Source organism: Cucurbita moschata, unplaced genomic scaffold (genome assembly GCF_002738365.1).
Source record: "Cucurbita moschata cultivar Rifu unplaced genomic scaffold, Cmos_1.0 Cmo_Scf00007, whole genome shotgun sequence".
Lineage (NCBI taxonomy): Eukaryota > Viridiplantae > Streptophyta > Magnoliopsida > Cucurbitales > Cucurbitaceae > Cucurbita > Cucurbita moschata.
In genome coordinates, this window is record NW_019268523.1 from 3,641,302 (window position 1) to 3,661,404 (window position 20,103).

The 20,103-nt window shown below is 39.6% G+C and overlaps 2 protein-coding genes across 5 annotated transcripts; one reads left to right on the plus strand and one right to left on the minus strand.

Moving 5' to 3' along the window:
- Window positions 1-1,655: 1,655 nt before the first annotated feature.
- LOC111445332 (acetyl-CoA carboxylase 1-like) lies at window positions 1,656-14,761 on the plus strand. 3 transcript variants are annotated; one of them, XM_023083636.1, is made up of 33 exons: window positions 1,656-2,249; window positions 2,399-2,506; window positions 3,093-3,468; window positions 3,705-3,911; window positions 3,993-4,154; window positions 4,282-4,374; window positions 4,456-4,551; window positions 4,659-4,832; window positions 4,993-5,086; window positions 5,187-5,374; window positions 5,460-5,510; window positions 5,598-5,637; window positions 5,850-5,974; window positions 6,086-6,202; window positions 6,292-6,366; window positions 6,460-6,516; window positions 6,612-6,716; window positions 6,860-6,946; window positions 7,040-7,231; window positions 7,306-7,494; window positions 7,669-7,779; window positions 7,872-7,958; window positions 8,035-8,211; window positions 8,475-8,552; window positions 8,644-8,766; window positions 8,986-9,255; window positions 9,342-9,679; window positions 10,430-10,667; window positions 10,788-11,131; window positions 11,216-11,429; window positions 11,803-11,979; window positions 12,102-14,255; window positions 14,339-14,761. In XM_023083636.1, the coding sequence occupies exons 3-33, from the start codon at window positions 3,094-3,096 to the stop codon at window positions 14,393-14,395; spliced, it is 6,795 nt and encodes a 2,264-aa protein (XP_022939404.1). In that variant the 5' UTR covers window positions 1,656-2,249; window positions 2,399-2,506; window position 3,093; the 3' UTR covers window positions 14,396-14,761. The 3 variants fall into 3 exon arrangements, with proteins under 3 accessions (XP_022939404.1, XP_022939406.1, XP_022939405.1); XM_023083638.1 differs by lacking the exon at window positions 1,656-2,249 and having other exon boundaries at window positions 2,287-2,506; window positions 3,054-3,468; XM_023083637.1 differs by lacking the exon at window positions 1,656-2,249 and having other exon boundaries at window positions 2,287-2,506; window positions 3,066-3,468.
- Window positions 14,762-15,323: 562 nt separating this feature from the next.
- On the minus strand, window positions 15,324-19,626 carry LOC111445335 (tRNA modification GTPase MnmE). Of its 2 annotated transcripts, XM_023083648.1 has the most exons (10): window positions 19,406-19,626; window positions 19,022-19,323; window positions 18,762-18,900; window positions 18,202-18,323; window positions 17,917-18,120; window positions 17,761-17,820; window positions 17,045-17,183; window positions 16,656-16,774; window positions 16,328-16,555; window positions 15,324-16,231 (listed from the first exon to the last, which is right to left on the minus strand). In XM_023083648.1, the coding sequence occupies exons 1-10, from the start codon at window positions 19,587-19,589 to the stop codon at window positions 16,037-16,039; spliced, it is 1,692 nt and encodes a 563-aa protein (XP_022939416.1). In that variant the 5' UTR covers window positions 19,590-19,626; the 3' UTR covers window positions 15,324-16,036. The 2 variants fall into 2 exon arrangements, with proteins under 2 accessions (XP_022939416.1, XP_022939417.1); XM_023083649.1 differs by lacking the exon at window positions 15,324-16,231 and having other exon boundaries at window positions 16,334-16,557; window positions 16,657-16,774.
- Window positions 19,627-20,103: the final 477 nt, after the last annotated feature.

The following is a 20,103-nucleotide window of genomic DNA, read 5'->3' on the forward strand; positions in this document are numbered from 1 at the left end:
TCGATCTAAATTTTTAATTACATTAAAATTAAATTAAATTTTAATATATATGGTAATCTTTAATATAAAATTAAAATTAAATAAAAATAAGTCAAATATTTATACTAGTCATATATAAATTATTCATATATTGTTGCATGCTTTATTCAAATAATCGACAATGAAGCTAAATAATCCCAACGTGTTACATAAGGTAGATATGTTTGGTTTTCTGCAATTTTTTTTCATTTTTCTGTGTAAATAACCCAATATTGATTCACAGTCAGTATTATCTTCACCATCCAAAATAAGGATGAGTCGGGAAGTGGCAGACGGGTGAGTAACGCGTAAAAACTTACCCTTGGGAGGGGAACAACAACTGGAAACGGCTGCTAATACCCCGTACGCTGAGGAGCAAAAGGAGGAATTCGCCCGAGGAGGGGCTCGCGTCTGATTAGCTAGTTGGTGAGGCATTAGCTTACCAAGGCGATGATCAGTAGCTGGTCCGAGAGGATGATCAGCCACATTGGGACTGAGACACGGCCCAGACTCCTACGGGAGGCAGCAGTGGGAAATTTTCCGCAATGGGCGAAAGGCTGACGGAGCAATGCCGCGTGGAGGTAGAAGACCTACAGGTGGAGAAGAAGCAATAACGGTATCTGGGAACACCGTGCATCGAAGACTTTTAGAGAAACAAACAAAATCACTAGATTAGGATTTAAACAGGCAATTTTTCAAGCTCTATTCTAGTCCCTTGATGCTTCAGTCCCTTGATGCTTCCCCCCTTGACACTCCGACAAAATGGGCAATAAAACCACACCATGAACATCCACAAGCCAACACACAACACAAGCACGTGTACAAACACTTTTCCCACACATGACAACCTCGTACGACACCCCCATCATTTGTTGGTATTTGAAACACATATTACCAACAAATGATGGGTCTCCTCCCTAATTCCAACTCAATTGTCCTTAATGACGATGTGGGTATTTGGGTCATTGTACGTGATCGAATGACGAAACTATGTTGGCAATAGAGTCATTCTTGCCTTGCATGAAGACATATCGTTGAAGCAATATGAGCAAGAATTCATCCTCGTTGAATTGAAATAATTCACAAATTCTAGATAAAGATTCGTGACACCCGAGTAAATAATAAATACACAGATGAATCGAGACTACATAGAGCAATTTTCTGTGACTCAAGTAACATAATCATGTGGTAGAGGAGCGTTGAGACAATCCCACGTGAAATGAGTTGGTGGCCCACGAGCTAGCTTTCTCTATTTATTAACACAAAATCGATGACAATTTGGCTTGAAGAAGACCACCTTGAATTTGGTGGACGTTGTCCTATGTTGTAATTCATTTTATTTAATGTTGAATATAATATAGTTTTAAAACAATTCTACAAACACATAATCAAATTAACACTCCATAACTCCATAAATATTAGCGAAATCTTAGCATAAACACAGTGTCTGAATTTTTCAAAAAAGGGTTTTCAAGAATGTGTGTTACAAACATAAAGAAAAAGTCCGAAATTATTGGAGCGGCGACCAGCAATGGGTTCATAAGCAAAGCCAACCCAACACCGGTTGTTCGTTTGATGTTCAAAGGGGAATTTTTGTTTTTTCTTGTTTTCCAAATGAAGTTTAGGGCAAATGGAAGGCGCAGATGTGGAAAAGTGCGGCGAGGGAGGCGTGGATGAACCTAACCCTCAACTATTAACCAACTCAATCCCTAAGAATTTATTTCTTTTTTCCCTCTTTGGCCAACCCATCACCTAAACATGAACATCTCTCCATAAATGAAATTAATGGATCCAACCACAAACAGACACACACATACTCTGTACGCATCAATTTGGTCAAAATGTGGGAGAAATGTGAATGAATTAAAGCTTGAAGATCGGTGACGGGTTCAATTTCGCTGAAATCAATCAAACAGCAAAAGGTTGGTCGCCAACACCACCTTCCCCATAGTCAATGCGCCACCTCGTCTGACAGTGATGCGAGCCTCAAGCTGTCGATATTTCGCGTGGCCATGGATCTTTCACCTTTTTAACGATTTGGGTTTCAGTTCTTGGTGAGGGATTCTTGGAATGCGACGAGATTTGTGGGAGATCCTAGAAGTCGTTGTTTAATGTGAGTATCTGTAAACTGTGGGAACTTCGGTAGCAAATAGAGAAAGGAAGAGAGGAGATGGGTTGGAACTTGGGATGAAGGCATACCACGTGCAGGTTTCATTAAAGGAGCTTTAAGAGTGAGTGACCCCACTAAGCCCAAACTCCTACCTACCTCCTCTGCCATTTATTTTAAGCTTCAAGTTCTTGATACCAAGATTGTGCATGATTCACACCGATCACCAATACCCATTTGTTGTTTTTCAAATTTTCTTTTGAATTTCTGCAGTCTCTGATTCTTGATGAACTAATGGTTTGTGGCAATCATTCCGCGAACTGAAGTGTTTTGATCTACTCTTCTCCAATATTTGGTTTATCTCTCTCTCTACTCCCCAAGGTTTGTGATTGTGACTTCCTTTTGTTTGCCTTCTTTTTTTAGTTTTACTTAATGGGTCGTTTCGTTTGTGTTATTCTATGCTTAATTTTGGTGCAAGACATTTTTGGATTCGGTTTGTGTCGGATCAGCCTGTCGCTTGCTTACTTTTTCCAAGTGGGTGATTGTTAATTTGGATAATGGAATCTATTTGCTGTTATCTGCTTCGTTTAGTTTAGGCTTAGAGCGTAAATTTCCATCAATGATTTACTTAACTGGAGATTTATGGCTTGTTTTGGACTTCATTAGGAGAGGGAATCCTCTAGCAAAGCTGATGGTAGAGGACAAGTTTTAGATGGCATGCACCTGTAAAATTCATGTCTTGTCTAAGTCCTAAAATCATACGCAATCTTGATGTGGTTAGATTCGGTCGCCAGGTCCGCAGATGTTAAAATATACTATATGCTGCACTTTGCACAGGAAAACCCATTTAAGAATGCTTTCTCTAAAAGCTGCATGATAAAGAATTTGATAGTTTTACTTGAAACTTTTCTCTGTTATGGTTATTAAGGCAGCATTTCAGGTGACTGTCTATTTTGCATCGTTGCAGCATGTCAGAAGCCCAGAGGAAATCGAATGTGATCAATTTTGGGCGTGGGAATGGATACTTGAATGGGGTAACACCCATCAGAAATGCAACTGCGGTTCCTGAAGTTGATGAGTTCTGCCAATCTCTTGGTGGAAAGAAGCCAATCCATAGTATTTTAATTGCAAACAATGGAATGGCTGCGGTTAAATTTATGCGTAGTATTAGAACATGGGCTTATGAAACATTTGGCACTGAAAAGGCGATCTTGCTGGTAGCTATGGCTACCCCAGAGGATATGCGGATCAATGCAGAGCATATCAGAATTGCTGATCAGTTTGTGGAGGTTCCTGGTGGAACCAACAACAATAACTATGCTAACGTGCAGCTTATTGTTGAGGTACATGTTCTTTCCAATCAAATTTGCATTATTATCTCCACATTTCATAAATGGGATTTGTTTCTCATGGAAAGAATTAAAGAAAAAAAAATGAAGATGAACTCTGTCTTTTGATCATTTAAGTAAGTCGAACATGCAAATCACGATAGAAGGTTATGACCTTAGTACCTTCTTGCTCATAAGATGTTTGTATTGCTACAAAACTGATTATCATATTAAATTGATTCACAATTTAGATGGCAGAGATAACTCATGTTGATGCAGTTTGGCCTGGATGGGGCCATGCATCTGAGAATCCAGAGCTACCAGATGCATTGGATGCAAAAGGAATCATATTTCTTGGGCCTCCATCGATATCTATGGCAGCACTGGGTGATAAAATTGGTTCATCATTAATTGCACAGGCAGCAGAAGTACCCACTCTTCCTTGGAGTGGTTCTCACGTAAGTTCATATTATTTTCTGTTTGATCATATCATCCACTCAAGGATCCACATTCAATATATTTATTTATTTTGTGTTTAGGTGAAAATTCCACCTGATAGCTGCTTAGTTTCCATCCCAGATGATGTGTACAGGGAAGCTTGTGTTTACACAACAGAAGAGGCTATTGCAAGTTGTCAAGTTGTAGGTTACCCTGCCATGATTAAGGCTTCATGGGGTGGAGGCGGTAAAGGCATAAGAAAGGTTAGAATAACAGTGCCATGGATACATACTATATTGGTAGCTTAGGAACAATGAAAATACATTTGAGAGCTGAACTTCCATTGATGAATTTGAGAGAACAAAACATTATTTTAATCTCAACCTTCAGGTTCATAATGATGATGAGGTGAGAGCATTGTTCAAACAAGTGCAAGGAGAGGTTCCAGGATCACCCATATTTATAATGAAGGTTGCATCACAGGTCAGATATCTACTGCTAAATCATCATGGTTGCTGTAGGACATGTTTTATTCTGATTTTTCATTTACTTTTGTGTGATTAGAGCCGGCACCTAGAAGTACAGTTATTATGTGATCAATACGGAAACGTTGCTGCTTTGCACAGTCGTGATTGCAGTGTTCAGAGACGGCACCAAAAGGTTAATTCATATGGTTATTGTTCAGTCTCCTTTTCTTGGGAACCAATATTTTTCTAAATTGTTCATACTAGGAGCCTATCATTTAACTTCCTGCCTCTTCCGACTAGATTATTGAGGAGGGTCCGATAACGGTTGCGCCACTGGAGACAGTAAAAAAGCTAGAACAGGCAGCTAGAAGACTGGCTAAATGTGTGAACTATGTTGGAGCAGCAACTGTTGAGTATCTATACAGTATGGAAACTGGAGAGTACTATTTCTTAGAGCTCAACCCTCGGTTACAGGTATTGATGACCTTCAATCTATAACTTGACATACCCATGTTAGTTATCACTTAATTCATCAAAAACTTCATGCTTTCATGAATAGCTGTCCTCTGTTGAGTACATCCACAAAACATTCACGAGGGGTGACTGTTTCGTGTAAATATTGATTTTTAAATAGGTCGAGCATCCAGTGACTGAGTGGATAGCTGAAATAAACCTTCCAGCAGCCCAAGTTTCTGTGGGGATGGGAATTCCTCTGTGGCAAATTCCTGGTACGATGTCTTAAATTTATGGAACTCATTTGTTTTCATATTTGTCGCATGAGTTTTTATATTGATAACGAAAAAATTCGTATACAATTTTTAAAATCAGAAATCAGACGGTTTTATGGGGTAGAGCATGGTGGAGGATATGATGCTTGGCGGAAAACTTCTGTTGCTGCAACTTTATTTGATTTTGACAAGGCTGAATCCATCAGACCAAAAGGCCATTGTGTAGCTGTGCGAGTTACAAGCGAGGACCCTGATGATGGGTTTAAACCTACAAGTGGAAAAGTACAGGTTGGTCGCGTCGATTATGATTTTTGACATATGATGTTTTTTTAATTTTATTTTGCAAGATTAAAATGTTTCCAACACTATGTAGGAGTTGAATTTCAAAAGTAAGCCAAATGTGTGGGCATACTTCTCCGTCAAGGTACGCCTTTTTCTCATATATGTATTTTCTTCCTATGATTTTACTCTAACATCTATGCTGAATTACATTTGCTGGTATGCTTTGCAGTCTGGAGGAGGGATTCATGAATTTTCAGATTCTCAGTTTGGTAAGCATTAGTTGATAGATACTTTCAGCACTCAGTCCTTCAGTTTGAGTTTTGAGAAACACTTTTAGACACATAAATATTATTTTAATTACTTCAATTTCAGTTTCTTATTAAAAAGTTTGGAATATGGATGATATTTTAATCATAACACCTAAGAGAATTATTTTTATTTGGTCATTTGCACGTGTTGCTAATATCTTGATTTCCTCCAGGTCATGTTTTTGCATTTGGAGAATCCCGAGTTTTAGCAATTGCGAATATGGTTCTTGGGCTGAAGGAAATACAAATTCGAGGAGAAATTCGAACAAATGTTGATTACACAGTCGATCTTTTAAACGTAATGCTCAAATGATATAATATTTAATTCGTTTCTTTTCTGCAAGTTCCAAGCATATTTCTTCTTCATTCAATTTTGGTGGAAATGCAACTTAAGAAAGATATCCTACAGGCTCTAGATTACAGAGAAAACAAAATTCATACAGGCTGGTTGGACAGTAGAATTGCTATGCGAGTTAGAGCAGAGAGGCCTCCATGGTACATTTCCGTTGTTGGAGGGGCTCTATTCGTAAGGACTCGCATTTGATAGTGATTTCAATTTTCTAAATGTATGTATAGTTAAATATATTGGTAATGATTTTGCTTTGTTCATCGTAGAAAGCATCTGCCAGCAGTGCAGCCATGGTTTCCGACTATATTGGCTATCTTGAGAAAGGGCAAATCCCTCCCAAGGTATTGTAACGTGAGATTATATTTAGGTACCTGGTTTTTGTTGCCTCGATGCATTATTCTTCGTACATTATGTTCTAACAAATTTAATGGCAGCACATATCTCTTGTTCACTCTCAAGTATCACTAAATATTGAAGGAAGCAAATACACGGTAATGCTTCTGTCACTTGATACCAGCGCTTGGCAAGTTTGCGAATTTATATAGCTTATTGACACATCACTACAATTGTCTGGTATTCATTGTAGATTGACATGGTTAGGGGAGGACCTGGGAGTTATCGGCTGAGAATGAATGGATCAGAGATTGAAGCGGAGATTCATACCTTGCGTGATGGAGGCTTATTGATGCAGGCAAGTACTGTCTTGAAAGTTTGAGAATGAATGGATTAGGCATTACTGAAGCCCTCATAATGAGAAATTACTCTCAAGATTGAGCAGATCTGTTGATTTTGTATGGTCAAGCAATTTGAATGTGTAGCTTCAATTTTGAACAGTTGGATGGAAATAGTCATGTAATATATGCTGAAGAAGAAGCGGCTGGAACTCGCCTTCTTATTGATGGGAGAACATGCTTGCTTCAGGTGCGTTCAACTGACGCTAATAAGACCCCTTCCCATTCCTGAACACTCTCCAGTACAGGCTCTTGACATTTTGTGCTCTATGTTCTTAATCAGAATGACCACGATCCATCAAAATTAGTTGCAGAGACGCCATGCAAACTGTTGAGATATCTGGTTTCAGATGACAGTCATATTGATGCTGATGCACCATATGCTGAAGTTGAGGTCATGAAGATGTGCATGCCACTTCTTTCACCTGCTTCTGGAGTTATCCATTTTGAAATGTCTGAAGGTCAAGCAATGCAGGTTTGTGGCAGAATTCAATGATGAAATATGGGTACTCTAGTACTGGTGAATTTATTGAACCTCTGTCGTTTTAGGCCGGTGAACTCATAGCAAAGCTAGATCTAGATGATCCATCAGCTGTAAGGAAAGCAGAGCCGTTCCATGGGCGTTTCCCCATCTTAGGCCCCCCAACTGCAATTTCTGGTAAAGTTCATCAGAGGTGTGCTGCAAACTTAAATGCATCTCGGATGATTTTGGCAGGATATGAGCATAACATTGAGGAGGTGAATGATCTCTTGTCCATTTCTGCTATCATTAGATCTTTCTCTCTTTATACACATTCCATACTTGTATATCCATTTATCTGCATACACAAACATATCCATTTATATGAGTACACATTTCAAGTCCTTCTCATAGTAATGAAAAACTAGTGAAAAGTCTTTCTTCTCTCTCAGGTGGTGCAAAACTTACTCAATTGCCTCGATAGTCCTGAATTACCACTCCTACAATGGCAAGAATGCATGTCAGTTCTTGCAACACGTCTTCCCAAAGAACTCAAATTTGAGGTGCAGTGCTCGGCTTCTGAATCATACTTCCAGTTTTATCCTCAACTACCAATTTTACAACAATCTGAATTTTCGTTCATTTTTCTTATTAGCTGGAGTCAAAGTACAGGGAGTTTGAGGGGATTTCAAGTTCGCAGAATGTCGATTTCCCAGCTAAATTGTTACGTTCTATTCTTGAAGTAAGTTCCTCCACCAAAATCCTTTCAAGTTCTCGTTGAATTGGATTTCACAAAAGGTAAACACTTCTTCTGGCAGGCTCATTTAACCTCCTGTCCAGAAAAAGAGAAGGGAGCTCAAGAAAGGCTTCTCGAACCGTTGGTGAGTCTTGTGAAGTCTTACGATGGTGGAAGAGAGAGTCATGCTCGTGTTATTGTTCAGTCCCTTTTTGAAGAGTATTTGTCAGTTGAAGAAATGTTCAGCGACAACATTCAGGTGACTTGTTTTCCCATTTTGATAAATGATTCAATAGTAGAAAATAATCATGTGCTCCATGGAGCTAGATGTTGTAATTCCCTTGGTGCATCCTGGTGGTGGTTGTCCTTCCACGTTGGCCATTGTATATGCCTTTCTTTTAATGAAAACTTATTTCTTATACGAAGAAAAATACACCCTTTTGTGCGTTTGGTGGTGTGGTTTTACACTTATCGACGTGAAATTATTATTTCTTGACGTAAATTTTTATCTTTTCCTTACAGGCTGATGTGATTGAGAGACTTCGACTTCAATATAAGAAAGATCTGCTGAAGGTCGTTGATGTTGTCCTTTCTCATCAGGTACTAATTCCTATCTTGCCTTTTCCTGCCTAGTTGATGTTGATTTTTTGCATTTGAATATTGAGTTTCATGCTCGTCTTTTGGCTTACAGGGCATCAGGAGCAAAAATAAGCTTATATTGCAACTCATGGAACAACTCGTCTATCCTAACCCTGCAGCTTACCGAGATAAACTAATACGGTTCTCTGCACTTAACCATACAAATTATTCTGAGGTAGGCTACTCCATTAAAGAAACGGTTTTCATTCTGAGTTAATCAGTTATTTATCGTCAAAACCATTTTTCTACCATAGGGTGGGGTTTTGACCTGTCTGATATAGGGGGTATTCACACTTCAGACCGCAAAAAACTTGCTGCCAGCATACAGCTTGATTACATTTTAATCCCCCCTCTTAATATGCTTCTAAGCACATGTTCAAATGCTTAATTACAGCTGGCCCTGAAGGCAAGTCAGCTCTTGGAACAAACTAAGTTGAGTGAACTCCGTTCCAATATTGCTAGAAGCCTTTCTGAATTAGAGATGTTTACCGAGGATGGAGAAAATATGGACACCCCGAAGAGGAAAAGTGCCATTGATGAGCGAATGGAAGCTCTTGTAAGTGTTCCTTTGGCTGTTGAGGATGCTCTTGTAGGTCTCTTTGATCATAGTGATCATACCCTTCAAAGGCGAGTGGTGGAGACTTATGTTCGCAGGCTATACCAGGTACTTACTAAAACCTTTGTAATCACCCCCCTCTCGAATGGAATCGATTCTTGCATGTCTAACATGTCAATATGTTCCCTATCCAGCCCTACCTTGTTAAGGGGAGCGTGCGGATGCAGTGGCATAGATTTGGTCTTATAGGGTCATGGGAGTTTCTAGAAGAGCATATTGAGAGGAAAAATGGTATTGAAGACCAGGAGTCTTGCCAGTCAGTTGAGAAACACAGTGAGAGGAAATGGGGAGCCATGATCATTATAAAGTCTCTACAGTTATTGCCTACAACTCTTAGTGCTGCACTAAAGGAAACGACTCATAGTGTTAACGAGGCAACCAGAGGCAACTCTCTTGAACCAGCCAACTTTGGTAATATGATACACATTGCATTAGTGGGCATCAACAACCAGATGAGCTTGCTTCAGGATAGGTAACGGCTTTACCTGCATACTCTCAATTGAATTCCAGTTTTTGGATGAGCCTTTCTTATCGAAAGACAAATTTGTTGATCGTCTAATCATGTATGCCTGTCTTGTTTGGACGTCAACTCAATAACATAGTATATGTCATTTGTTATGCTGTATTTTTCTTTGTTTGTGCATGCACATGCATTTTTCTGTAATATGGAAATGTGTCGGTCTTCATGGTCCTATATTTCCCAGTAAATCATGTGCCAGATAGCTTATGATATGAACCAAGAGACATCATTCATACAATATACTTCAATGAAGATGTGAAGAAAATGTCTTAAAATACAATAACTCTAAATTACTCTAAATTGTAACCCACCCAAAATTTATAACCATCAAACTTCATTCCTCTTCAATGTGACATGAATTGCAACCTCTTTTGATAATTTTGACAACATTTTCTTCACATCTTCATTGAAGTATATTGTATGAATGATGTCTCTTGGTTCATATCATTAAAATACAATAACTCTAAATTACTCTAAATTGTAACCCACCCAAAATTTATAACCATCAAACTTCATTCCTCTTCAATGTGACATGAATTGCAACCTCTTTTGATAATTTTGACAACATTTTCTTCACATCTTCATTGAAGTATATTGTATGAATGATGTCTCTTGGTTCATATCAGCTTAACTAGATTATAAACTTATCTTAGGATTTATTTATTGATCTTCCTTTTATCGACTTGTCTTGATGATAAACAGTGGTGACGAAGATCAAGCTCAAGAGAGAATAAACAAATTGGCTAAAATACTCAAAGAGCAAGAAATTGGATCCAGTCTCCGCTCTGCAGGTGTAGCTGTAATTAGCTGCATTATACAGAGAGATGAAGGACGGCCCCCTATGAGGCACTCATTCCACTGGTCAGCGGAAAAGCTGCATTACGAAGAAGAGCCTTTATTGCGTCATCTGGAACCTCCTTTGTCCATTTACCTTGAATTGGTCTGTCATGAAAGCACCCTTATCATTTACCATTCAATGCCCCACGATTGTCTTGCACCGGACATTGGTGTAATTTTGTGATCTCATTCTCACCCACCTGCATATTGTCTCCTCTTCCAGGATAAACTCAAAGGGTATGGAAATATCCGGTATACTCCTTCTCGGGATCGTCAATGGCACCTTTACACTGTTCAAGAAAAGCCAGGAGTGATTCAGAGGATGTTTCTGAGAACACTTGTTAGGCAGCCAGTCTCTAGTGAAGGCTTAGTTGCATATCCTGGTTTAGATGTAGAAGTCCGCAAGCCTCTTTCTTTTACTTCAAGGAGCATCTTGAGGTCCTTGATGACTGCAATGGAGGAGCTGGAACTCAATTCGCACAATAGTGCTATCAGACCTGACCATGCTCATATGTATCTTTACATCTTAAGAGAACAACATATAGGCGATCTTGTACCCTATCACAAGTAAGTGTTATCGTTTTCTGATTAGTCTTTTTCTTTATAGACGATAGCATTCTTAAAGGAGTTTGTGCTTGGATTAATTTCCAGGAGAGCTAACTTCGATAATGGAGAAGACGAGGCTGCAGTGGAGACCATATTGGCTGAACTTGCTCGTGAAATCCAGTCATTTGTTGGTGTAAGAATGCACAAATTAGGTGTTTGTGAATGGGAAGCAAAAATGTGGCTTGATTCTTCTGGACAGGCAAATGGTGCTTGGAGGGTAGTCGTAACGAATGTGACGGGTCATACCTGCACTGTACATGTAAGGGTTCAAGTTACCACTTTTTCATTTCTCCAAACAATAGATAAATATGTTTGCATGCAACAGTAAACTAGTAAGTAGGACTTAAATTGATATAAATCACGGGTTCATTTCTCGATAAGAGGATATATCAATATCCACTAAATTTTGGGCACATCGGGTAATTATTCGAGTCCATTTGATACTAATATCTAGCGTTAGCTGGAGTTCCATTTGTTTGTCGAGTTTGTCTTTTATACTGAAGATTACTTTTTGAAGTTTATTCGTATAGATGTTATTTGAATACCGTTCAAGTAGAATACAGTTAGTAAGTGAGACTATATAGCTGAAATTAATTGCAGAAATGACGATCAGAATATATTTTCATATCCAGATATATCGTGAAATCGAGGATACAAATCAACACAGAGTACTCTACAATTCAGTCACAAAAGACGCCCCTCTTCACGGCGTGCCTGTAAGTGCACAACACCAGCCGCTCGGAGCTCTTGATTTGAAGCGTCTTTCTGCCAGAAGAAGTAACACCACTTACTGCTATGACTTTCCACTGGTGAGCAACATGTCTTTCTATACTACAAACTGATAGTTCGATTGTTTTGTCTTCCAATTATGTGTATGCCCGTGAGTGAACACAGACCAAATACTGAAACTAAAACACAAATGTTTTTGCAGGCATTTGAGATGGCCTTGGAAAAGTCATGGGAATCTCAGTTCACCAATATTGGTAAACCCGAGGGAAAAGTTCTTCTCAAAGTTACTGAACTCACATTTTCTGACCAGAAAGGTTCCTGGGGCACTCCCCTTGTCCCTGTGCAGCGAAAACCTGGGCTTAATGATATTGGTATGATAGCCTGGTTAATGGAAATGTCAACGCCAGAGTTTCCCTCTGGAAGAAGTATATTGGTTGTATCAAATGATGTAACCTTCAGGGCCGGGTCTTTTGGCCCTCGAGAGGACGCTTTCTTTCTTGCTGTCACTGATTTGGCTTGTGCAAGGAAACTGCCTTTAATTTACTTGGCAGCAAACTCTGGTGCCCGAATTGGGGTTGCTGATGAAGTCAAATCCTGCTTTAGAGTAGGTTGGTCTGATGAATCTAGCCCCGAGCGTGGTTTCCAGTACGTATACTTGACCCCTGAAGATTATGCTCGTATTAAATCCTCTGTCATTGCACATGAAGTACAGATGGCTAATGGAGAATCAAGATGGGTTATTGATACCATTGTTGGAAAGGAGGATGGCTTGGGTGTAGAGAACCTAACTGGTAGTGGAGCTATTGCTGGTGCATATTCTAGGGCGTATAATGAAACTTTTACCTTAACATATGTCACTGGAAGGACTGTTGGGATTGGTGCTTATCTCGCTCGCCTTGGAATGCGATGCATACAAAGGCTTGATCAGCCTATAATTCTTACTGGTTTCTCTACACTAAACAAACTTCTTGGTCGTGAAGTTTATAGTTCTCACATGCAACTCGGTGGACCCAAAATCATGGCAACCAATGGTGTTGTTCATCTAACAGTTTCAGATGACCTTGAAGGGATATCTGCTATTCTGAAGTGGCTTAGTTACCTACCATCTCACATCGGTGGTGAACTTCCAATTTCAAAACCTTTGGATCCACCAGAGAGGGATGTTGAGTACACCCCTGAAAACACGTGTGATCCTCGTGCAGCAATTTGTGGTGCTTTGGATGGTAGTGGAAAGTGGATGGGAGGAATTTTTGACAAGGATAGCTTCATCGAAACACTGGAGGGCTGGGCGAGGACGGTTGTTACTGGAAGAGCTAAACTTGGAGGAATTCCCGTTGGAATTATTGCTGTAGAAACGCAGACAGTGATGCAAGTCATCCCTGCTGATCCTGGTCAGCTGGATTCCCATGAAAGGGTTGTTCCTCAGGCTGGTCAAGTATGGTTTCCTGATTCTGCCTCGAAAACAGCCCAGGCATTGTTGGATTTCAATAGAGAAGAGCTGCCACTTTTCATTCTTGCCAATTGGAGAGGCTTTTCTGGGGGCCAAAGAGACCTTTTCGAGGGAATTCTGCAGGCGGGCTCGACTATTGTAGAGAATCTGCGAACATATAAGCAACCTGTTTTTGTATACATTCCAATGATGGGTGAACTACGAGGCGGGGCATGGGTTGTTGTGGATAGTAGGATCAATTCACAACATATTGAGATGTATGCAGAAACAACAGCTAGAGGTAATGTGCTTGAGCCTGAAGGAATGATTGAGATTAAATTTAGGACAAGGGAGTTGCTTGAATGCATGGGTAGACTTGATCAACAGCTGATCAGCCTAAAGGCAAAACTTCAAGAAGCAAAAGGAAACGGTATCCATAATCTCACCGAATCTCTACAGCAGCAGATCAAAGCTCGTGAGAGGGAGCTTTTGCCTGTTTATGTTCAGATAGCCACCCGATTTGCAGAGCTACACGACTCCTCCTTGCGAATGGCTGCAAAAGGAGTCATCAAAAAAGTTATCAACTGGAGTGATTCCAGATCGTTCTTCTACAGGAGACTGCGACGTAGGATTTCAGAAGGATCGTTGATCAAGACAGTAAGAGGAGCTGCTGGAGAGCACCTTTCACATGAAGCTGCACTGGACTTGATTAAGAACTGGTTTTCAAATTCTGGCATTGGAAAAGATGGAGAAGATGCATGGATGGATGATGCCAGTTTCTTTAGTTGGAAAGATGATCCCAGGAATTACGAGGACAAACTCAATGAATTGCGAGTTCAGAAGGTATTCCTTCAGTTAACCGATTTCGGTAGCTCACATGCGGATCTACAAGCTTTACCTCAAGGTCTTGCTGCTCTTCTAAGCAAGGTAAATACAACCAGTTAACGACAAGTTTTCGTACTTTATCATGTAACTTAATACAGGGAACTGATTGTGTATAAACTATGCAGGTGGATCAATCCAGCCGAGTACAATTGATCGATGAGCTTCGTAAGGTGCTCGAATAATTTTATAGGTTAGTTATTGATTGTGGCCTCAGATCTGCAATGTGATAGACTTGATAATTTCTTATATCTGAGACATTCTTGAATCCAACAATTACTTGGCTGCATATGCAAGGGTACCAATTATTTTGTTGGACAAATGAAGTCTCTCTCTTTATTTGCCGGTGATTAGTCCTAGGAAGCATTTCATTACTTTGAGAGAATAAGATTTTGATTATGCCTCTGGCTTGTAGGAAATAAATTATGTATGTACACTAAGAAAAATGGTATTGGTAGGGTCTCATCTGCCTTAGCCTTAGTGTATCAATCAAACTTTATGGAAATAAGAGGATATTATGGGGGGCTTAATTGAACCATTTTGGCCATCAAGAACGGCTATTTCATGTTCTTGTTTAGTACAATAATATACCATTCAGAACCAAATGATTTTCATGTTCTTATTTCCTCTTTCTCTTGTTTTTCTGTTTCTCTATCTTCAGTGCTTTCTGCTGTTTCCTTTTGTTTCTCCGACTTTCTTCCTTTTCCCTCCTCTCCTCAGCTTTCCTCTCTTCTTTCTTCCTTTGTTTTTCACGTTCCTTCTTCTCCTTGGCTTTCCTCTCTTCTTCCTTCCTCTGTTCTTCCTTTTCCTTTGCTCTTCTCGCTTCTTCCTTCCTCTGTTTTTCCTTTTCCTTTGCTCTCTTTTTCTTCTCTTCCTCCATTTCTTCTTTTGTAACCTTTCTTCTGATGTTGAAACACATGGTTCTATACCAAGTTTAACCCCTTTAGAGGTTGTCAGGAGGATATGATTTTAAACTGTGGTTATCCTTCAGAGTTATGTAATCTCAAGCATCAAAATGATTCTACTTAAATAACCATTGCCGTCCAATGGCCTGCAGGGTGTCCTATATACCTATATTTTTATGGCTCTTGCAGCATCTGTTAAGGAGTGGGGAAAGAACCGGCCAGCACCTAAAATATTTATTATTCCTTATTGAGCTTTACAAAGAATCTAGCATATCCTTTTACCTGTAGTGACCATCCGAGGCAACTGAAAAGTTAAGCCTCAAAACGTTCCAAACATGTGTAATCTCATGAGAACAAACTGCGTTTCAAGGGCAACAGCTAAGAGAGGGGCAGCTTAAACACACAACCCTACACCCTTCAATGGTGTTGCACCTTTTCAGAGAGCTACGGCCTTGTGATTTTGAGTTGAGGATACTCTTCAATGGTGTTGAATCTTTGAAGGGTTGTGCCTGTTAGTTGATCTGAAAGACTCTTCTCAAGCAACGGTTGAAACGAAAACCACCCTTTTACATCCTTCATCAAACTATGCAGATGACTCTTGGATACAAAATCACAGTTGAAGATGACGATGGCTTATATTGGCAAACTATCTCTCGGTTTGTAAGTCAAATGATATGTTGAATGAATTAAGACGCTATGAGATAAAATAAAAAAGTTCAGGGACCTATGAGAGTTTAAAAGACATTTGACAAACACTCTGTTCACAGGTCGGAAGGAAAAAACTTCCAACACCAAATGTTGGAAGCGACCAAAATGGGATGGCATCCTGAAAGTGACTCAAGTGGAGCCATGGCTAGAAATGGAAAATAATATGAAATCCATTTACATAACCAAATAGTACATTACATATATTGATACTTTCTACTTACCAATACAGAACTTGCCAAAAATATTGGACAAAACCTCTTCAGAGATATCCTCACCACTAATTTCCCCAAGAGCTAATACAGCACCTCTCAAATCCACTGTCCAAAAGTCAAGAGGCAGCTCCTCTTCAATGGAAGATTTCAATCTTCCAAGTGCCTCCTTGGTTCTAAGAAGCTGCTCGCATTGTCTCTGATTGTATGACCAAAACAACACTAACCCATAAGTTCTATATTGCTCAGTACTCTTTCTATCTTGTTTGGTGAGGGGAAGGTAGGAAAAGGTTACCTGGTTTACCGTCCATCTACGTCCAGTTGCAAGAGTATTGTTGAGTCCCATCAGCTCTGATATTGCCATCTCCAGATGCTCTATTCCTTGTCCAGTGACAGCGCATGTAAAAACTTGTTTACTGAAAGAGTCACGATTTATACTAATTGCATCCATGTTTGCAGCAGATGGAGCACAGTCTATCTTGTTTATGACAAGAAGTATAGGCGTGGATGATCCATCTGATTTCTGTACTTTCAAAGAATTTAAAAGAGAAGAAAACATAAGCACCAATTTTGATCAGCACAATTCATTGAAGGCAGAGGGTGGTAGGATTTTGCTGTCAAACCTTTTTTGCAAGTATGCTATCGAGAAGTATGGTATCTTCTTCAGTCCATCCATCGAGGGCACTTATAGTCATAATAATGACATCAGCTCCGAGCGCGGCAGCTTCAGATCTCTCGACACCTGTAGAACAGAGTAGGGACGTGACCAAGGAGTAGAGAACGTATGGTCGGGTTGCAACTCGAGAAGAATTAAGGGCAACTCAACGTATGGTCAAGTTGTCAATAAGAATTAAGGGAATGTATGGTCGGTGTAGGTTGAGTTACAACCTACACCGGCATGGTTTGTGTGACCTGCAATCAACTCGTTTCGGGAAAATAATCATATATCTGTATGGCACGATGCCAAATGTTTTGTCTAAACCCTCGAAATGCTGAAATTCGTAAATCATACCTATCTTTTCCACAATGTCATCTGTTTCCCTAATTCCAGCAGTATCAAGAAGAGTCACAGGAATACCAGAAACGGTAACATTCGCTTCAATTACATCCCTGGTAGTTCCAGCAATTTCTGTAACTATTGCCCTCTCGCTCTGCACACTAAATAATAAATGTGACAATGGAATAATGTGACTAAGAGTAAAAGAAAACCACTATATCAAACAGAAATTTCCACTATGAGGTTTGTAATCTTTTAGCATTTTTAAGAAGTTTACAATTTCTTTCTCCAAGAATGTAACAGCCCAAGCCACTACTAGTAGATATCATCCGCTCTGGCCCGTTACATATCGCCGTCAGCCTCACAATTTTAAAACGCATCTACTAGGGAGAGGTTTCCACACCCTTATAAGGAATGCTTCGTTCTCCTCCTCAACCGACGTGAGATCTCACAGACCATTACTGGTATGAAAGTAGTAACGCGGACCAAGATTTCTCAGTCACATATCACCAAATCTGGAAAGTGAAGCAAGAAATCCCTGTCTCCCTTGCAGTGATAAAGCAGTAGGTGATTTCAAGATTAAGTGAAAATACAACCACTCAACGGAAATAACAAGGAAAAAGAAAGAACTGACATGAAGATTATCGGATATCACGTCAGACTCACAGACAGAATAAATCATCTAAAGGAGTTCAAGTTGAAAGGGAAAACAAGGACGTTATGCAGCTTACTTTGCTCCATGCATTAAGAAGGCTCGACTTCCCAACATTAGGACGGCCAACAATTGCTATCTGCAAGTTTTTTAAGGAGACAACAGAAGGTATTAACAAATACACGCATCTCTTGTGCCAGGAAACAAACTGATTCGACGACTCTTAAAAGTTTACCTGTATTCCAGATTGAAGAAGCTTGTCATAATTGGCTGTCTCGAGAGCAGTCTCTACTTCCTGTGCCATGGCATGCACTTTTTCCATTATAGTTTCCAAATTCAACGGTGGCATCTCATCATCGAAGTCTAGTCGGGCCTCGATTTCAGTGAGTAATTCGATGCATTGTGTTCTTAGCAATTTGACTAAGGAAGAGAAGCCACCCTACCAAAATACAATATACTTAAGTAAACAACAAGCCGGCAGCCGTTCAGGCAACATTATCAGTCAAGTAAAGACCCCAACCTGAATTCCAGCCAACGCTGCATCAGCAGCAGCCGTAGACTTGGCTGAAATTAATTTCCCAACATTTTCGGCTTGTGAAAGGTCTAAGCGTCCATTTAAAAATGCACGAAGGGTAAATTCACCTAAAGTATAAATTCATGCGTTAGCCTATGCTTTAATTACATGGATGCAAGCAAACACTTCAGTGAATGTATAAAAATGAAAAGGGGGCACGTATATAGACCATGTAACGCTTAAGCCCACTGCTAGTAAATATTGTTCTCTTTGAGCTATCCGTTTTGGGCTTCCCCTCGAAGTGTTTACAACGTAGGGAGAGTATCCAAACTCTTATGAAGGGTATTTCTTTCTCTTCCCCAACTGATCTGATGTGGGATCTCACCATCCGGCCCCAAAGGGGCCAGTATCCTTGTTGGCACATTGCCTCATGTCCACCCCTTCGGGGCTCAACCTCCTCGCAGGGACTTCACTCAGTGTCTGGTGGGTGTTTTGTTCTACTCCCTAACCGATGTGGGATCTCACAATGAATTTAACGACTAAGCGATTCCAGTTCAGAAACAAACCTGGTTCTGCAAGCCGGGCTCCAGCTTCTAAACAAGCTTTTAGCACACGACGAAGACATACTTCACTTCCGTGACACTGAATCTCAATCACATCTTCACGAGTATAAGATCTTGGGGCTAACATTGGCACCGTCAAAACCTTCACAAAAGTGCACAATCACAGCTCAAATTAATCATAAACTAACAAAAGCCTACACCCATAACAGCATAACGCAGAATCGAGAAATTTTCCAAGCATAGCAAAGTAAACATTACTGTACTTCGTCAATTACATCGCCCTGTTGGTCCAATACCACACCGTACTCCACGACATGACTGGTGGGTCTCCATGGATGCTGCTGGCTCACATGCTTCCCCTTCTTTTTCGCGGCAGGGCAAAATAAACTCCCAACGATATTCACAGCACGAGGACCTGATAAACGCACAATGCCCACCGCAGCAGGAGGACCCCCCATGGACGTCACGATGGCTGCAATCGTGCTTGAAGTCTCAATTTGTTCACGCTCAATCCCGGCATGCGAATCCTCCAATCGCTCATCCCGAGTCAAAAAGAATGTAGTTTCTGCATTAAGAGAAACAAGAATGAGAAAATGGACAAACCCAGTAAAGCATACGTGAAAATAAGAATTGATTAGGGGAATGACCTTTCCCAGAAGCGTGGGACTTTATCAGGGATTTCGGGAGAACAGGGCAGGAGGGGTTGGGTATACGGAAGAGAGAGGATGGCCTGGAAATAGGGGTATAGAAATGGGTTAAGAGAAAAGGCATTGGCGGCGTGGTTCTGCAAAAATGGGTGATGAAATGGCGGAATCCGGGAAGCAGAGCCATAGCTCTGATTCGAAACCTGGACGACCAAAAGAATTAAGAGTGGTTTTTAAATGATAACGAAACGGAAAATATTTTATTTAATACTTTCACATATTTGTCACTTAATTTTTTTTTCTTTTTTTTTTTTTTAACTTTTGAGGATTTTAATTTTAATTTTCAATTTCGTGAATTTAAAAAATGTTTAATAGTTAATAAAATATTAGATATAAACCTAAAATTTAAGAATGTCTATTATATTTTTAAAAAATATATAATAAATCTCTAATCTTTCAATTTTGTATTAATAAATTTTTTATAAATTTAAAATATAGATAAAAAAATTTATGTTTAGTGAAACGTTTGATCTATTAAATTCATAAATTTTAAAAATATTAAAATTTAAGTATTATATTTATAATTTATCCTTAAATTTATGAAACATTTTTTTAAGTTTATTTATTTATTTATGTTTTATGAACATATTTATCTATAAAAAGAAAAGGAAAAAAGGGCATTATTATAAATATAATCTATA